Raw genomic sequence first — 20436 nt, 5'->3', positions numbered from 1 at the left:
TCAAGCATCAGATCAAATAAATCTGGTTACCTTGGCTAGTCAGTTTTCCTATTCTAAACTTCTTGATCTGGATGGTTATTTTAATCATCTCAGTGAGTTGCAATAATCAGCAGCCTGATACTTACAAAACTGACACTGGGGGAAAATAACTCTGATCTGTTTGATTAAAAATAACCATGAATGCAGCAGTGAAAGGCTCCAGCAGGTGGGAAGGGCTGGAGACCCAGAGAGCACAGAGGAGAAGGCCAAGGGAGGGAAGAGCAGAGCAGCTCTCCCTGCTCTCCAGCAGGCACAGTGGGGACACGGCTGTGGCTCACAGGCAGGCAATAACTCTGCCAGATATTGCAATCTATAGCTCACTGACCCCAAATTATTACTGCACTCCTCTCATGCATTCAGTCATTTTCTCCCCTGATTCAGCAGGATTCAAGTGGGCAAGCTGAAAGAAACTAAACTCATTAGCCCTGCTGGAAAAAATGATAAAAAAGGTGTATCCATCCCCTCTGTGTTTTTTAATGTTGTGTTGGAGAATTTGTCTTAAAACCTTCTTCAGATCTAGCCACAAGTGTATCCAAATCACTGGTGCATTATGAAATGGCATCATCATTAAGAGAGGAGTTTTGAGACAGCATCCAAACAAAACTGCAGATTTGTGCCCCAGCTCAGGAAGGTGCTGAGGGACAGGATGAGCCCCTGGGACACTGTTGCTCCCACAGTTCCAGAAGCCCTAAAATCGCTGCTGCAGTCAAACAATTATAGTGACATTAAAACAAAGACTTTTCTTCAAAGACAATTAACCCACAAAAGAACCATGAGTCACAGGAATCTGCATAGGCAAAATTTTAAAGCAAAATTGTCTCTTATTCTATGACTACATGTCCTTGTAAGAAGTTCCTCTCCAGGTCTCTTGTAGACTCCAAACTTTATGACTTGATTTGACTCCTTTCAATTAATGAATTGTTCTTAACCAATAGGTTTTCTCACTTTTACCCTTCCAGTTCTCCCCCCAGTCCCACTGGGAGGAAGTGAGAGAGTGGCTGTGTAGGGTTGAGTTGTTGGCTGGGGTTAAGCCATGACAGTCATCTAGGCTTGCTGGTCTTCCCATCTGTTCCAGCACGATCCCACAGGTACCGTTCAGCTGGCAGCCTACAACCTCCACCATCCTCAAGCCAGCCCCTCAGCTTAGCCCAAGGCCAGAAAGCAACAGTGAAGAGATTTTTACTTGTTCAAATATTCACTGCATGAAGGAAAGTTTTATATACATGTTTCATACAGGCAATTTTCAAGTTTGTCGCTACTCTTCACTGAATCTGCTCTATCCAGAAGATGTCATCCATGCTGGACACTAGAAATTATGAAAATAATACTGGTCTCTTCCCAACACAAGGTTGATGGTTTATTCGCAGTTTAATATTATCATCTCCTGGTTTTACTGCAGGCAGCAGCATTTTCTGTTGTTGAGACTGCAAACCAGATGAGTTCTAACTCTGTTCAGCTACACAAACGCATGCACATGTTCCTCCAGTAGTCAGCAACAAAAGCAAAACAGGATCACCTTCTATAAGCATCAAACACAGCCTGCCTACCCAAGGTACATAAAAATGTTTGGCACAGTTCAAAAATTTATAGCAACCCTTCTAGTGCGAGATGCATCACAGCAAAATCTTGATTTGACTAAGTGTTTGATATCCTTATGCAGCCATTACTGCTAACAGGATTCATAAGTCACATTCCTTTAACATATGCAACTTTAAAGGGGACCATTCACTTCTTATTTAAATCTTCCCATAAATTTCCCCAGAGGAAAACCTGCAATGGAGCAGCTATCCTTACCAGCCAAGGGAGACAAATGTCCAATTTACAGTGATCTAAAAGATTTGGAATCAAGGATGAAGAAGAAATAATAATTTTTACTATGTTTGCAAAGTTCTGTCAGAATAAAGTTCCTGCCTCTAACAAGAGCCCAGGTGTGCAAACACAGTAGCAGGGGGGTAATATAGAGGTGCATAATTGTGGGTAAGGGATAAGGTTTAGATTATCACAGCTGATTATTGGGATGTGGAAGGGAGAAAGCAGTGAATTCCTGGCAGGAGGAGTAAATTCACCTATCACTGTCAATGATGCCTCATCCTCTGCTAAAAAATTAGGTATACCTTCAAAATATGATATTTCTGGGTTTTTCTGATAGTTGCACGGATAGTGCAATGGGGAATGATAAGACCACCTTAACTGTTGGATTTGAAGCAGCTGAGGTTACTGTTCTCCAGCTGACACCCAGCAGTTAAATTTCATCTGCTGCAAAGCAAAGGAAAATCAATTCACACCGGCTGTCAAAGAAGAGCATTGAGAGCAGAAGGGAGCATCCACACAGCCAGAGACCTCATCTAGCTGGGATGAAGGGAACACCTAACTGGCCTGATCCCTTGATGGCAAAGATCATCCCACAGAATCCAATTCTCTGCAAGCTTAATTTTCAGCTACAGTTATCTTGACTATCCTGTGAAGGATTTTCTCCCCCACAACTAGAAGAGATTATTTTTAAGAAAGACAGGAACCAGGTAGGACAAGTGAGCCATCGATTTCTACTTCTCACCAAAGCTCTTCAAATTCCTGAGGGAAAACCCTGATGGGAAACATTCCCCAAAACTTGAGAACAGAATATTAATGTGTAGAAGTGAAAATAAAATTTGTTTCAACTGTGGCCTGTGTCTTGAGACATGTTGCATTAGGTTTTAGATGAGAATATTGACAAAACCCAACAAAACCCAAAGAGGGATTTAAAGATCTAATAGTACCTCTCTTGTACTCACCAATTTAGATCTCAGTACAGCTTGTACTTGATGCTTACCAGCAGGACACCTCCAGATAATTTGATTCTGGCAATAAGACAGCCCTTTTTCTAATCACTGCAGACTCCCCCAGCAGATGCTGGGCTCGGGAGCCCTCGCTGTGGTTTCTCACCGTGTGGTGCCTCTGTGCACGCTGCAGCTCCACAGGACAAAAATTAAGACACTTTGTGTGAAGCTTTGAACACTTCTCTGAGGGGAAGCTGCCTTCTTATTTAGACTGACAGGAGCAGGATTGAATTGAACTGTAGAAGAAGCGGTTTGGAGGAGAGAAAATTTGTTTCTTCCCACAAGGAGGTCCTTCCAGCCCACTGCCTGGGGAACCAGGCACTATTCCCCTAAGGTGGCTCACATATTTGTGGAGGTCCAATGGGAATCACAAGCTGCAGCTGGTTAGCACACAAAGACGACTCAGCAGTGCTGCAGAGGGCAAAAAAACTTTAAAGGCTTCTGATGGATGCATGTTTTCACTTGCATGTGATGTCTTCAAGGAAATGAGGGGTCACCAGAGCTGCTGATGGGCAGCTGCTCTTTGGAGAGCTGGTAGGGTGCCATTAACCTGCCAAACATCTCCCCACACACTGCTTTGTGTGAGATTTTGCCCCCAAAGACAGAAATCACCATCATTGGCTCTCCTAAGCCTGTAGAGATGTGAGCTCCCAGGAGGGCCCCATATTGAGGTGTCCCAGAGCACGTCCCCCTCTCCTGCCAGGACCCCAAGGAAAGGAAGGATCCAAAAGGCAAATCTTTCTGCTTTCCCTAAGTCACCAGGTTTGGAAAGCACCCAGATGGGTGACAGGAGTCCTGTGCTCTACACTCCTGCACCAAGGATGAATTCTCCACTTTTCCTGCCACCTGTCCTATACAAATATAAATTTTCTGCAGGAGCTGCAGCCAGCACCCTCCCTAAATTCCCACTGCCAAATGGATACTGCAGCTCTCTCCTCCACTGCTATAGTCTCTTAGTCTTTCATGCTACTGGAAAGAAAGCAATTCTGTATATCAAATAATTTTTAGGAATGGCAAACCTGGTAAGTAACCAGTGAAGGTTCATTTTGACCTTATGATCTTAATAAAAGCTTAGATTTTTTTCTTTGGAATTTCACTTTGAAGCAAGTGAATTAAACAGTGATAGAATACTCATTTTATTGACAGTTTGTGTTAACAGGACCTGAGCACTTTATCCAGCCAGTGACTAATATGCAGAACCAATTTATCTATGGCTGATTTATTTATATGTAGTACAGTGCAATTAAGAGAATAAGCCACACTTCATCCAAGAGGGTAGCAGCATGACAGTGGCATTGCTGAGCTAGCACAGGGACGTGCTCAACCTGCTGTTCAGAAGATCTGGGATCCCAGTTTTATGGTGCCTCTGTATCTCTGCAAGTTTCAGCTCTGTTTAATCACAGCCCAGCCCACTCTGCATTACCTTCTTTACCGTAATGTCTCTTAATTTCTTGTGTCCTTAACCCAAGCCTTCCATCTGCTGTGAGCCTGCAACCTCCCATCCAGAAGTGACCTTCTCAATAGCTATAAACCAAACCTGAAGATGAATCTTTATGCAATAAACATAGCCAAAAGCTTGTTACACGAATGAGAGAAAGATACTGGAAATAAAATTTTAAAATAAAATAAATTCCTCAAGAACACAAGAGCAACAGTCTGAAATGTCTTGCCTTCACATCTCATCATCTCTCCATGATGGAGTGCAGTTAGACCTCAGCAAGAAGAAACATGGGTAAAATGACCCATACATTGTGCTGTAGCTGGATTTCTGTTTGTGTTTATCCCAAAGCACCCTTCACGGCTGTGACTAAAGGACTTGTGGAAAAAAGCAGCTCCTCTCCCTCCTGCAAATGTTCAACAGCATCAACATTGTCAGATTCTCCCCATTGTCTCTCTGGTTCTCTCCAACTTGGGGGATTCCTGCAGACAGCAACAGAGAAGTGAAAGAAAACTTGAACAGAACTGTGACCGTGTTCACAGTCCGAGGAAGAGGGAAGAGACAAGAATGTCGGCTCCATGTTTCAGAAGGCTTGATTTATTATTTTATGATATATATTATATTAAAACTATACTAAAAGAATAGAAGAAAGGATTTCATCAGAAGGCTAGCTAAGAATAGAATAGCAAAGAATGATAACAAGGGCTTGTGGCTCAGCTCTCTGTCCGAGCCAGCTGACTGTGATTGGCCATTAATTAGAAACAACCACATGAGACCAATCACAGATCCACCTGTTGCATTCCACAGCAGCAGATATCAATGCTTACATTTTGTTCCTGAGGCCTCCCAGCTTCTCAGGAGAAAAAATCCTAAGGAAAGGATTTTTCATAGAATGTGTCTGTGACACAGAACCAGACTGATCTGCAGTGCATTGCACCTCATTTGCTTGGATTTGACTCCACCTGCCCTCCCCAAACCATCCTCTGCCTCCCCTGTGCTTTCCTCCTGCTGCACCCTCAGCCCCTCGCTGGGTCCTTTGCTAAGGCTGCCCCAGGAGTGACTGCAACCATCAGCATGATGTCCTTTATCTGCACAGCTACCACTGGAGACACTGAAATATGAGAGCAAACGTTCAGCCTTGGGAAAGCACAAGGGATCCTTCTGGATTACACTCAGCAATCAGCCAACAGCCAATGCCTCACAAAAAGAAAACAAGTTGCACCAAGATGGGCTTTGGTTTCTCTGAACTGATTGTTCCTGGGAGTCATGCATGGGTTTAAGAAAAGATCACTCAAAATGTCACTTGCAGCAAAGCCAGTTTCACGTTCTGTATCACCAATTTTTCTTTCCTTTGGAGCCGAATGCAAAGCCCTGGGCAATCATTGCCACTTCATAGTGAGTTTAGCTAATGTGCTTAAAAGCCACTGTTGTCAAAAAGAAGGGCAGCAATATAAAATAGAGCCACTAACCTCCTGCCACTGAGGTGACTGGTCACATTGTGCATTTATTTCAGTGTGAACAGATCCAGGTCTAGAGTATTCTCAGAAGAACCTTAGAAACCAGTCATAGGGTAAAATTAACACCTGCTGATTGATCAAGATTTTAGTGATTGAATTTTGAACTGGAAAAACAGTGCATATAAAAAAAAATAAAGAAGAAAGAAAAAGTAGCATATCTCTGTTTTCCCGTCTGCTCAGAATTTACTGCTGTGGTTTCTATCTCTGTTTTTTATTAAGTAGTCTTTGCCCTAGAGAAAATAGTTCTTTTGATGTTACAGTTGACCTTTTGGTTTTACTCTACATAAAATTTTTCCCCTGAAGAGAGCTTCTATCTCGGCAAAAAAGGAGGGGAAAATAAAACAACTCTATTTTTATTTTTTTTTTATTCCCAGCTACAACTTGCATTGGAATCAATGTACAAAGGTAACCAGATTTTGCATCAGCATTTTACATTTTCCCAACAAGCTCTCCTATATTAAAACATGATCCTATGGGAATAATCCACTCCTTTTGAAAACTTGTTTTTCACTTACTCACTAGATTTCTGTAAGATTTTAGCGTAGCTATCTGCAAATTATCTTTTAATGAATCCATCTCATGAGTATTGAGGATGGTAGTGATATTTCTGTCAGGAACACGTGAGGAGGAAAATTCTCACATGGGTATTCAGGATCATACTGTATAAACAATTACAGCATTCAATGTCTGCAGAAAATCAAGAGGCAAATCAGCAGTGAATATCAATTATACATCTGCTGCATCACAGAGGCAGATGGCACTTTAATTGTACATCCGAAACATTATGGACAATTTTCCCCAACTCAACCTCATTGAAATAGTGGCTTTAGCACCTAAAAATATCAAGACAGGGTATGTGTGCAATGACTCATCTAAGAACTCATTTCAGTTTGAAGATAAATATTCCACCAGTAAACCAATAACAATCTTCAAGATGCATAGCTCAAATGTGCTGTCTTGATCTAGGTACAAACTTTTATTGATGAAAAGCAATGGGGCGACTGAACAGCTCACACCACTGAGCTCAGAGTGTGAAATTGTCAAGGAGTTTGAAGATCAATGAGACAAATTCTTTTGATTGCATCTGTAGAAATTGGAAATGTCATGGAGATAAGTAGAATAATATGGATTTACACTCTTTTCCCAGCATGATCCTGAGAGATGAAAGCTCATATCCTTCTCCCTCAGACACGAATGGTTTTGTGCAATGAGGGAAGTTTTATGGAACTTAAACAGACTCAACTACAGCTTCTGACCATGGAAAATCAATTGACATCAGCCTGCATATGAAAGAATGACACTGACTACCCAGAGACTGTTGTGCTAATGCCCAAATACCAAACGTGTTGTGAATGCTTACTTAATTGAAGATTATTAAAAATTAAAACTGACTCTCATAAGAGATTACTATATTATTCAATTTGCAAAAGCTTTGGCAATTAAGCCACCACTGCTTTATTATAGTCAGTGATGCAGATTTCCAATAGGACTTGTTCCTTACTCCCATCATATACAAAACTGCTGGGTTTTTCAATTTGTCTATGTGGCCATACAGTCTTAAAATATTCAGTAACTCTGCAATCAGTTTACATTTCATCATGCAAGTGCATAGCACTCATCTCCTCCTCTCTTCCCCATATATATTCATGGTTAGCCACAGCAGACACATTTTATTTGCAATGTGGGCACATATGCATTTTCTTGGAAGAAGTTTAGGAAGTTAATATTAAAACCTGTATCTGGAAGGGGTAATCCCTAAAAAGGGACAAACCAAACAGGAACATTCAAAACAGGATCCATGTCCAAGAAACCAGGCCCCTCTGGGCTTTGCAGTTAAGGTTTAATTTCTACTGGTGCATCAAAGCTTTTACAGGAACTTCACATGGATGATTCTTTACTTAGATCTTCGGATTTAAGTAGTACATCCAAAAATCAGAAACTCCCTAAAATGACCTAAGCCCTGCCTGACCAAAGAAGTCTAGTAGCACAGCTTTGATGGAAGAATAGCTAAAACATTCCCACAATACAAAAACATTTGTGTTGGAACCAGTGTAAGCAGCATGGTTAGTTTATTATTTCTTACAAGACAGTGAATGATATTAGATCCAGAGGAAGAGAGTTGAAGAGAGGTATTCCATCAGCAGGGGACTCTGAACAAGTAAACCTTTGCTTATATAAGGATGGTGACAAAAGAAGTTTCTGTATTGACCAAGAGGGTAAAATAGGTCTCTTCATATAATTTATTTAACTCCTGACTCCAAACCAAAATTTCCAAGTGGGGAAGTAAAAAGCAAAACACTGCTAGGAACATCAGCAGATTACAAAACCCCCCCATCCTTTTTTTTGTGCCATCACTGTCTATTCTGCAGTCTGTAATTTTGTCTATTTAGAGCTGAAGTGCTTCCTCACAATGTCATTTGAGCCAGCAGCCTCATAATATTGATTCAAGGACTTTGGTTTCAGCAAAATACTCACTCCATTTTAAACACATGATTAGAGAAAACGGCATTCAACATAAAAATGTTTAACTGCTTTTAAGGTAGTAAATAAGTGCTATTGTTACTAATATCTTGTTAAAGCAAAGTGCTAAAAAATGTTTCTCATTATTTTTTTGTTCTGTTAGCACTTTGTCTTGAGCAATAACAACAACAAAAGAATTCTCAACTACACCAGGGGAGGAAATAAATTAACCCTCACAACTGTGGTTTTTAACTTCACTTTTCAGTGACAATATCATTCTGCTGCTTTGGGGACTCTGACCTACAGAACAGATTGAGGGACAGCACAAACACAAATTTCCCTATAGCTTCTACTTGATCTGGGATTTGAAAGCCCTTCCAGAGGTGATAATATAAGCAAAAGAAAGAAAAGAAAAAAAAAGGCTGTTTCACATGAGAAGGATTTTGGTCCATCACCAAAACCTTGGAAACCCAATCCAAAGCAGAAATATTAGGACACAAACACCAGTGGTTCCACATGGTGCAACAACTGCCCCATTTGCCCCACAGCCAGCCACCCAGAGTCTGTGCCTTGCTGCTGAAGATGCCAACACAAGAGATTGGTTTTCCATTCTCCTGGGACTGACAGCACAAACCTGTGTCAATCTTTTGGGAAGGCCAACATTTTAAGACACATAAAGCTAAATGAGCAACCTCTCAAACGCTCCAATTAGATGATTTCTGTTTTTACGAAAGTGGGCAAACTCTTAATACCCTGAAAATGAATGTAAATTCAGAGTAATTGGGAACAGCCTTTGCACCCAAATCTCTGAAATGAGACCAGAACAGGGAAAATGAGTTCCTGAAAAGCTCATGCCAAGTCTTTTCTATTACAATAGCTTCTATAGCAGCAGTAATAATGACCTTCACTAGACATTTCCTTGAGTACTAACGACCTGGGGTTAATGGCCCGAGGCATCATTTTATGCAGCCAACTATTGCAGCCAGCAATTAATTACCAGGAAATACAATGTGCTCTGACCACTACGGCTCAATTAGCCTCATATTATTGGAAAATGAAAAACTTGTCAATCTTATTTACTGTGAAGGTGTCTTGGATTTTATTTTTGTATATTAGACTAAAAAACCCCTTGAACCTATATTAAGCCAAACATATGTTCTACAACACTCCTCCATTAACTTCGCTCAAGTTACGGGGAGCCAAAGCCGAGCGTCTCGCAATACCAGGATTATCACAGCCTGCCCACAGACAGAAAAATGCTGTGGAGCAAGGATCTGTCTGAATCCTGCTTCTGCACTAGAAAAGCCTCCCTAAAAATAATTTTCATCTCTCTGGTGGTTGTAAATGGACTGAGAGGAGGGAGAACAGTGGGGGGCACACTGCAGAGAGCATCCCTTCACTGCCAAGAGTGTGTGCTGGAGTAAGGACAGGAAGAGGAAGGGCTATCCTGCTTTCAAGCAAGTTTTGTCGTGCCCCAATATCCCTCCAACAGATTTACAAAGATATAGGGGTAGGTTATTTTTGCACCCAGGTTTGTGCTCTCCCAGTTTATGTTCATTCATTACATTTCACTGTTTCAGCAAGGCTTTTGCAAAATGCCCTGAAAACCAAGCACTGTTGGCTCAAGTGCTATTGGTCCTGGTCAGTTGTTTGTATTTCAGCACTATCACTAGGTTTTTGGGGACCTGAAAAGCTAAGGTCCTCAGGCACTAGAGCTAGATGTAGAAGTTGTTTGCTTTAATTTAGGAATTACCAGCTTCAGTCCCATGAAGGATGCAAAAAGCTGATCAGATTGTGCCTGTAGATCCATTCCTCTAAATATGTTTCTGGTGCTCACTGTGGCTTTTGTTTCCATGAAATACAGACACTCTGTGGGTGTCTTTGTGCCAGGAGGCTTCTCAGGGAACACTGGCATCTCAGTGCTTTCCATCAAGACTTGGTCTCAGGCATTGCTGCTGGACAAGTGCAAGCTAACAGGGCTCTGAGCAGGACTCCTTCATATGATAAGACCCTTCAAAAAAGCAAGCAGGAGCCTTGATCACATGCTTTGAGAGCTGCAGTTTCAGGCCAGCACAAGACCTCATTTAAACAAGAAAGTTCATATATCTTGAAATGGATGATGGGTTCAGCTTAGTTTGATCCTCAGTGCCATTAAAACCTCCTTGTGAAATGGCTGATTTCAAATGCACTTCTGCAAGTTTCTGTGCTTGCTGATAATTAAAAGCAGAAAGCACTAAGACACATGGGGGTAAAATGTGTGTGTCTGTCTGGAGGAGCACAGGGAGGTGTTTACCCAAGGTTTGCCAGTGATGGCAAAGGTGGAAACAAAGACTTCCTGGCAGCCTTTGTGGTGGATTCAGAGAGCTGGGAACAGTGTGCTGGCTGGTAAAAGCCTAAAATTCCATCCAGTCTCTCTGATTGACCCCCCCAAACCAGATTTTGGCTCAGCAAACTGTGGTGGCTTTTGTTTTCAGCAAGTCACAAGGCAGCCATCACCAGGGTTGGCAGGACTGGCCACCTGAGCACAGCAGCTTTAGGTGCCACACCACAAAAATCTGCATTTCCATGGGGTGTACTGAGGAAGGATCCACATGGGACTTCTGTGCATCTCTGAGCCCTGATGTGCTAACCACACTAGCTTGTCAGCAGGCTGGATCATTGCCGTGCTGAGAAATTATGAGTACAGTAATTACAGAAGTATGACATTGGTAACCAGGAGGCGAAGAATGGGAAAAATTGCAATTGTCCAATGTCACAAGTCCTTCTCATGTATTAATAGCTATTTATAACCTTGCAGCTTTATTAGGGCAATTATAGGATTTTTAACATTTTATTTTAGTTTAGGGATATCAGTCAAGCTTTCCAATGCATTTTATTTATGAAAAGCCAAAGTGGTATTATTCTTTTATATATTGTCAAAAGGAGTTGACTTATTTAAAGATCTTTTCAACTCGTTAGTATGTTACTTTTCTTCTAATTGTAGAAATGCTCCAATTAATCATAATGATCATTTACTCAAGTGCCCACTAATTCTCTTCCACAAATAGCAATGCTCTAAAGCATTGGGGAAAAAAATGAAATCAATGGCCACATCTCTGGTGAGATAATTTTATCAGTCATTCAGAATGAACAGCTAGAATACAAAGCAAAAGCCATATACATAAGGGAAAAAAAAAAAAAAGATAAACCAGTAATCCCTCTTACTCCTTTTTTAAGGCATAGTTATAAATATGAAATTCAGATGAGCAAACATTATGGTTGGCTTCTTCAATGGCATGCTCGAGCAGAGGGACAGGGAAAATAAAATTGATGGCATGCACTAGAGCAGAATGGGAGGATAACAATTTTACAGCCGTGCAGCTCAGATGGCTAAAAGGTGACATCCACCATGGGGAAGCCAAGAGTAATCCCAGGGAGTGTTTAATCTCATTTAGCCGAATTAAATCACTGTGTTTGAAGACTTACTGCAAGTTTACAAAGGCAAATAGTAAAGTTCAGAAATAATTCAGTGCTACAGGGGAAATTATCAACGAGAAATGGCTAAATTCCCAGTCCACGGTCGCAAGCAGCCACGCAGCACCAAGCAGGAATTTGCTTCTCTCACACCATCCTCTAAAAGAGCAACCAGCACAGCTCAGCTACTGCTGCTGGTGGAGCCCATTAGCAAATTACTGCCTGGCTGGAGCAAGGGCAGAGCCAGGGAGGAAGGGAGATTCCTGCCAGCACGGATCCTCCCCAGGGAGCTCCGGGTGCCGTGGCACATTATCATCTCCTGCCCAGACCTTCTGGCAAGGCTGCAGGTGGAGCCCACACACCTGCACGGTGGAAATATCTGTGAAAGCAGCATGGGGAGGGCTGCATAATCACCTCCCCTCGCTGTGCAAGTGTCCCCACAGACCTCATTTTGGGCACGAAGCTGAAGAGGGCCAGATGTCAGCGGCGCAGCGGGGTCCTGGGGGAAGGCGCTATCCATCCCGAGCAGCGCTGCTCACACCCAGAGCAGTGTGTGCCAGTCACACACTGTGACACGTCACCCTGTCACCCTGCCTCAGCATCAGCTGGAGCTGCATTAACCTCCTCGCCACGCCACAGAAAGCAATGAGTGGGTTTTGTTTTGGTGGAAAGAGCGTGCCAAGCATTGACCTCCCAGGGCAGCGCGGTGCGGAGATGCGGTTGCAGCGAGGAGGTTTGCATGTCGAGGGCTTTTGCACGCTGTCAACACAGAAATAATTTAATCCTGAGATGAGAGAGGCAGAAAATGACCTCATCCTTCCACTGTAACCTTGCTGCTCCCAAAGGTTTTAATATGATCCTCCAAGCCGAGCTGTGCTGCTGCAATCTGTCTGGAGGTTTGAGGGGGACAGAGCACAGCTCTATGGGGGGAGGGAGCAGTCCTAGCTCTAAATGGGGCTTGGAAGCTCTGTCATTTTAGTTACCAAATTTGTCTTCTCAAGGGCAGACTTCAGACATAAAACATAGCAGTTAAACGTATGAAATAATTTATGGAATATCTGGAATGTTGTCAAGTCCAACAGAGCAGGGCATGGCCCTCACAGGGTTTAGTAGGATACAGTTAAATCTTGGAGTGTGCTTTAAGAGCAATTCTGAAGAGTTCATTGCTACACTCCAGAAAAATTATCAGATCAAGGAGATTCACATTGTTTTGAGGACTCCAGTGTAGCTTTCCTTGAGGGATAGAGGGATGATTAAAGAGAGCCCTCTTAAAAAGGAGGGCTGGAATCACATCAGAAATCTGGGATTTTCAGCGGACAATGACTCAGATGCCAATTATTTCTGATGCATTTAGCAGTTTTCACATCTTCCTGGGGCAGGTGTCTGCTTCCCAGCAGAACAAGGAAACACCAAGGTCAGCACCTTTGATACTGCACTGGCCACCCAATACCTCCCTCTTTACCCTGGGCTTTGTGAACATCACAGAGTTAATGCTCCAAATTCCCTGCTGGCCTTTTTCTCCTTAACTGTAGAGATAACCAAGGCCCATATAATGAAGGTCACTTAGGAAATTTCACATGCACCTCTATTCCAGCCTCAGCTTGGACGTAAGTCAGACCCAAAATAATGAAATTCACCACATGAAAGCATCACACAGACTCCTGAAAATAATCATGCTCCTACAAACACAAGCAATTACCATTAATTTACAAGTGCATTTATTTTCTCAAGTAATATTATTTCTTCAAGGAGAGTATTTGTATATACAGATGAGAAAGAGTAAAGCTGGATTATAAATAGGGGAAAAACTTCATCTTGATGGAGAGGGTGAGAGCAGCTAGATGAAGCTAGAAGCTGGAGCTTTACTGCAAACAGAGAACCATGCTTCTCTTCCCTACCATTTCACGATTAGATTAATTGGTAAACACTGAGCTACAGATGTTGCTCATTGAAACCTCTGTTGTCACTTAACACAGATTAATTAGTGTTAGTGTCATGACCTAGAATAGTTTGGAAGTCAAGTCCCTGAGATGTATTTTCAGGAGATGCAGTAATGCTGTCTCAAGAGACACCAGGTATCGTAACTTATTGTGCTGTTAAGATATGTGCAGTCAATATGTCTGCAGCTTTAAAATTTTACAATATACTAATAAGACAGACATAAAAACTTATTGGTATCACTCCCATCAGTATTAATGATCCTAACACAGCAGGTGTTATCAGTCCTAACAAGACATGGAATTTGCTATTTCATGCTTAGATGCTCCTCTCTCTTGACTCCCAGAAGCTGAGGAAGCTCTGTTTTAATGATTTGATAATGCCACAGGCAGAGTCACTTTGGGCAGAGTTCTGCCCAACTTCCTTCATGCTATACCAGGCAACATCCCTCATCTCCTGTGATTTCTGGAGCAAGGCAGAGGAGAGGCAGGAGTCCTGCAGAGCAGGCACATTCCAGAGGCATTTGCACCACAAGATATTTACCAAAGTGGACAAGTTGCAGTTATATTTGCAGACTGCAGTTTTTGTATGACAGCAATATCTTTATATTAGGAAAATATATGTTTAAGACTGAAATTCTCCTTCATTGAGCCTTTTCTCTGGTCTGGGAGGGAAAAAGAAAAAGAAATAATCACTATAAACAAGGGGGAAAACACACCAGAGTATTGAACTGGCTAGAGAGCAATATAAATTTTTTAAAAATCAATTAAGATTAATTAATTATATAGCCAATATTTTTTTCACTAAAGAGAAGCATGATCTGTCCACCTAAGACTGCAGGTGTATGAGATAATGGATGCACAAGAAATGTGCAATTGGGAACTGCTCTTGGCCACTCCAACACCATGTCCTGGGTAGCATTTACTGGACACAGGTAAGTCCTGAGCTGTCAGCACAGCTGGCACCCCAAAGTGCCACCTGGTCCCCTGAGCAGCTCTCTGCTGGGGCACACTGGGGCTGGATACCCATGTCCTGTGAATGGTCCCTCTGCAGGAAAGATGCCCCACAGCCCAGAGATGTCCATCTTTCTTCATTGACCAAAAATGATTTTGGGATGAGAAAACTCCTGATTTGGATCACTCACTCAGTGCATCAAATGCCAGGAAAGGCAATTAATGGCTCTGTACCTTGGTTTCTTTATTTGCAGCACAAAGTGCTCTGAGGTGCCCCATGGAGAAGGAGATATTTTCAGACAATGATGCAGCACTGGCAAATGCTGCTGCTGATTATGCCTCATGAAAAGTGGATGGTTGGATGCACATTCTGCATCCTATTGCAGGGGAAATGCAGTACTGGAATGCTTCTCACTGCTAAACGAACACTCTCTCACTGGAGAATTCTCACTGAAGTATTAAAATCTACTTCTGTGGACTTCCCAAAGACATCTAATCTTTGAATCTCTAGAGGGTGGCAGTTTTAGAAGAGATGCCATTATAGCTGCTAATTGTGGGATGAATTATGCAAGAATTTATTATTGATTCAAGGGTAGCCTGCTCAGGCATGCAATCAAAGCCAAGGCAGAGCAGAGGGGAAAGGATGAGGTTTCTATAATTAACTAAGCTGATGCACAACCCAACGAAAAACCCAAGGCAAAAGAAGTAGTTTGCAAAGTGGAGCATTTTCCATAACAAATCACCTTTTCCACACCCATAACCAAACTCTAGTACCAGAGCAGAGCCCACTGTGACATTAACCCATTCTCAGCCCAGAAATGGATCTCCATCCCCCAGCCATCCACAGGGTCCAAGGCAGGAGCCCCTCTGGCTGTGGACCCCCAACCCAATCCAGCCCATCTCCTGGGGCTGTGCCCAAGGTGAAGAGTCCCAAGGAGACCTGGTTACAGGCCAGAGCTCTGGAAATGCCCTAAAAATAACAACAGGGCAAGGCTGTGTAGCCACAGAAAGCCACATTTTAGAAGGGAAAATTTGCTGACAGCTTGGCACTGCACTGAAGTTTGACAAGGTCTGTTCAAGGAGTACAGAGATTGAGGAAAGAGAGGCTTAACTCCAGAATTCAGAGGGTACTGAAACTAAAAGCATTTAGAGCCCAAACAATGACATAAGGGTTACAGACACTCATCAATTTATTTTTAAAAGAGAAATTAGAAAGAGGTCATTTACAAAGCCAGGAAGGCCGGAGGTAAGCAAGAGGAAATAAAATGAGCTTGCACAGCAAGTCAGTCACTGACAAATATAAAACAAACCATGCAGAGCTTTAATAGCATGTTTAGCATTTTGAGTAATGGACATAAAATTTGCTTTTCTCAACTTGACCTTTGTTAACAACCTTAGGCACTGCAGGGCTCTTATGCTGCAGCATTCCCTTTACTAAACTCATCATGTCTCTGAGTGCTAGAGACCATTTCCTAATGCAATCAGAAGAGATCAGTGGTAATGACAATAATTATATAAATATGTATATAATGCCTATGTATCTATGCATTCTCACGCACATGTGCACACACACACATGCTACTTACAACAACTCTCCAGCAGAAATGCTACAGTGACATTTAGATAGAAAAACATCCAGCAGAGATTTTACATTAAAATCATCTCTGATGCTGCTGCACAGAAAATGGCAACAGAAGTACCAGAGAGAGGAAAAAAAAAAAAAAATAAAATCAGTAAAGCTAAGCAACTCTAATACCCCACCAAAAGGGCTTACTTTAATTGCAGCAGGACACTGGCACGTTTCTAGAGTCAGCCACGTGTTCTAAATAATCTTCTTTAAAATATTATAAATATGCAGAACTTTCAGAAGTAGGTCAGTGGCTCAACATGTTGCAGCAAACAGCTCGGATAAACACCAGTCATTACCCTGTGCTCTGCAGTCAGGAGGAGATCTGGCACTCTGCAGAAGGGGAATGGCGATTCACTGCATTAGAGGAGCATTCCCCAGGTGATAGCACAGCTCAGCCTGGTCACAGCTGACAACATGCCTCCCAAACAGCAGAGAAATCAAGCTCTCCCTCTCATCTTTTAAGTTGTCTCACAGTCAAGCAAGGGCAAAAGCAGGAGGACGTGAGAATTCAAGACACTGATTTAATGAGCAAAATGAAATCTGCTGCTCAGGATAAACCCGAACACGAGTGCCGGAAAGGTGACTTCAAAATCCTGCCTTGAGCATCGGTCCAGATGTGCCAAAACCCATCGTGGGAGGAATGTCTCCTTGCAAGCCCCAGATGAGCCTCTTGCAAAGTTCCCTGGGACCCGTAAAAGCCAAGCGCCGGTTCACACAAAATCCCCCCATGGATTTGGAGCCCTGAATCCGTGCGGTGCAGCTCCCCTTGCCCACCCCCCTTTCCCAAATGGATTTCAGCGAGCACTTACCATCAGCAAGCTCAGAGCAGATTCGGGAGCACGCTGCACAGCCATCTCCTCTCTTCCTACATACAAATCCTCCCCACGACTTGGTCAGCCCTCGGCCCTCCGTCACAGCAAAGCATCCACAGAGCCCACGGCTCACTGCAGGGAGAGAAACCCCAAATCAGGGTCGGAGAGCATTTGCAAGAGGAGGAGAGGAGGGATGAGGGGGTGGGGAGGAGAGGAGGGAAAGAAATAACCTTCACAGCCAGGGAAAGAAGCTTAAGCTAGGCCAAATTTTACACTAGAGAGAAGAGGAAAATGAAACAGAGAGCCGGCTGGAGAAACAAGATATCGGGAACTGCAGGATATTTAAAGCTCAGGCGCACGCCGCCACAGAAATCAGCAGCAGCAGCAGCACAGGACATGTATCAAACACCTACATGACAGGTTAGGTCCAAGCCATCCTCCCCCTGCCCCAGCTCGCAGACTGTCATTAATTGTTCTTAATTGCCATGGTCCCTTACTGCACCTAAATAAATCCTGGGCAGCACAGAAGTGCCGTGCCCCTGACTCTGCATCTTCCTGCCTGCCCTGGTGATGCTGGCGCAGAAACCACGTCAAACCCCGCCACGTACCGCTCCCAACAGGGTCAAACCTCTCCTCTCTTCTCGCCTGCTCGGCAGAACAGACGCCTGCACAGCACAGACATGAGCAGTGAGAGCAGCCAGAGCCACCCGGTGCTCACTTGAGAGTAACAATTACCTTTATCCTATTCCAGCCAGAGCTGGGTTACTCACTGACCCTTTTCACCTTATCCCCCCCCTCAAAGAAAGTCTCTTCCTCCTCCTCCCCTCCAAATGGACTCAGCTCCCCATGGAGCTAACACACTTTGCAGAAACATGTAATTACACAGGCTGTTGTGTTAGCGCTCTGATCACGCTGCCTGTACTGCATGGAAACGGCAGCCAGGCAGCCCCCCCTTCCCTTCTTTCCCTTCTCATCCCTTCCCTTTTCCCTTCTCATCCCATCCCTTCTCAAGGAGAGACTGCTGCAAACCCCCCGAGCTCCCGTGGCTAATCATCAAAATGTGCCCGCTTAAGGCGCAGAGACAAATTAACCCTGAAAATAAGCCCCTTGTTTAAATGCTAGGTGCAAATGGAAGGTGGCTCTTGAAAGCCTTTAAAAAATAAACAGAGCATCCCTGGTAGGAAGGCCAGTCCTCTAAAGCAGGTATGCCCTGACAGACCTGGCAGAGGCCTGTTTTGTGGGGGTCAGAAGCCTTCTGGATTTCAGTGTGTCGACATTCATATCGCCCCTCTGAAAGAGCAGAATTTTGGCTTCGTTTCCTAAAATGTTAGGCTCCATCTAATGACAATGTCTGTTCATCTTCCAACTCCCACGTGCACACTCCCCTCCCTCCCCCCCCCCCCCCCCCCCCATGATTTTGGAACCTAATTAAAAGTTTCAGACAAATTCAGCCAGAGTTGAATTCTCTGACACATGTCATTCCTGCAACTTTTATAGAAATTGGCACCAGGTTAGAAAAGAGAATCAAATTACTGTCTCCATGAAGGCAGCAGAAATCCTTCCTTGTGTTCTGGAAGTTACATCTGGCAGGTCAGCTCTGGCATGTACAGCTCTGGAGTATTGTTTGCCCAAACTCTCTTGATCACCTTTCACTGTGCTTTAACAAAGGGAACACAGTGACCTGGGGGGGAACACAGTGACCAATGTCCTGCAGACATTGCCAGGAAGGTCATCCAGGACATCTGTGGCACAGCCATACCTCCCCTTTCCTATGGGGCATGTGACTTTTTCTCCCTCTGTATTTTAAGATAGGGAAACTTGGTTTGTTTAATTTAAATCCACAGATCAGTGAAATCCACTCCCCTCCCCACCAGCTGTGTCACCAAGCCTGGGTGGTGAAGGCAAGGGCTTCCCTCTGCCAGCACATTGTTTTCCACCAAGAGATGTGGGAGGGGGAAGCCACTCATGCACAAAGGGGTGACCTCTCAAGAGCTGAACTCACTCATGGACACAGAAGGCAGCATTTTCTGGGATGATCTCCTTGGTTTTGGGTCACAGACACCAACAACACTCATGCAAAGTCCCTTGTCCTACACCTGGAGGTGGCATTTACTGATTTGTTTCTGAGAGCTGACCTTTTTCCCTGCAGTGAATGCAGCGCCTGTGATCACACATGTGCTTGTCACCACCCCCTGTGTATAAGTCATCTCCACTGGGAGAGAACAGGAGCCTTTCCTTAAATCCACAAAGTTACCCCAGCACAGGGAGCTCTGCCCTTCATCCAGTTGCTTCAATCCACCAAAGAGCTGAGACAGTTTCAAGGTGTTTTTTAATCACAGGGCCCATTGTGGCTGTCTGCAGAGGGTCACCCTTTCACCACAACCATCTGAAACTCTGAGCTGTAACACAATGTGATCTGCTCCTGCCCTCCTAAGAGATTTCTCTTCAGGGATGAAGACAAGTCTGTTGCAAGGAGTGGAGAAACAGGCTACTTAAAAGTCTCTTGAAAGGGGAAATATGCATAATAAAAGATTAAGGTAAGTTTTAAAATATGTCTCAAAATGTCTCAAGGCATCAGATTATAAAATATGCAACTAAATCTGTTTCAACAGCACCATGACAAATATCCCAAGGCTATTTCATTTTCCCCCTACACTAACCCAATCTGAAGTTCTGTAAGGAGGGGACTGCAGAACTGACGTGTTCAGTAGCTCTCAAATTCACCGAGCAAGGTTTCTCCTTTGCCAGGAAATTTTAAGGAAACAGCCTATTCCTACATTTTTGGACTCAACTGAAATGAAGAATCTGGAAGTGTGGATGGTTCTTCCATCTCTAGCTCCTGAATTCACTCCACAGTTGAGCTCAGTAAAATTTGTCAAACACCAGGAGCTGGTTATGATTTGTGGTGTCCTTGAGAAAATTCTAGGTTTTTCCTGAGTTCTGCAAGTCTCAGAGTAATGATCATCTGTAGGGAGCCATCTGTGTACAAGTATATGATCTATGGCTTCAAGGTATATTTGCAAACTTACCTACGACTTAGCCATTTTCTACTATTTACCTGAATAATTTTCGTAGCATAAGAGGAAAAACATAGATCATTATTCACTGCAGGCTCGCAGGAGACAAGAAGAAAAATTTTTCAAAGGAACTTGTTGGATAGACAGATAAAACTACAGACTTGTGGTTTTGCTTCAAGGCCTAAAGCTGTGACATTGAGGCCACACCTCGAGTGCTGTGCTCAGTTCTGGGTCCCTCTGTTCGGGAGGGACCCTGAGGTGCTGGAAGGGGTTCAGGGAAGGGAAATGGAGCTGGGGAAGGGTTTGGAGCATGAGTCCCATGAGGATCAGCTGAGGGAGGTGGGATTGTTCATCCTGGAGAAA

At 43.4% G+C, this 20436-nt stretch overlaps 1 protein-coding gene across 2 annotated transcripts in view; it reads right to left on the bottom strand.

Annotated features, from left to right (window-relative positions):
* The window catches only part of FRMD4A (FERM domain containing 4A), a 370654-nt gene extending 353028 nt beyond the window's left edge, over positions 1 to 17626 (bottom strand). The window contains exons 1-2 of one of the 2 annotated variants that reach the window (XM_064703006.1): positions 17559 to 17626; positions 17054 to 17188 (exon numbers count right to left, since the gene is read on the bottom strand). In XM_064703006.1, the coding sequence (XP_064559076.1) occupies positions 17054 to 17098 (45 nt within the window). In that variant the 5' untranslated portion in view covers positions 17099 to 17188; positions 17559 to 17626. Of the gene's footprint in view, positions 1 to 17053; positions 17189 to 17469 lie in introns of both variants that reach the window. The other variant, XM_064703005.1, reaches the window with a different exon arrangement.
* Between the last annotated feature and the right edge of the window lie 2810 nt (positions 17627 to 20436).

The sequence above is a fragment of the Zonotrichia leucophrys genome, chromosome 1A, assembly GCF_028769735.1.
Source record: "Zonotrichia leucophrys gambelii isolate GWCS_2022_RI chromosome 1A, RI_Zleu_2.0, whole genome shotgun sequence".
NCBI classification, from domain to species: Eukaryota; Metazoa; Chordata; class Aves; order Passeriformes; family Passerellidae; genus Zonotrichia; species Zonotrichia leucophrys.
This window is presented reverse-complemented; position numbering and strand designations above follow the sequence as displayed.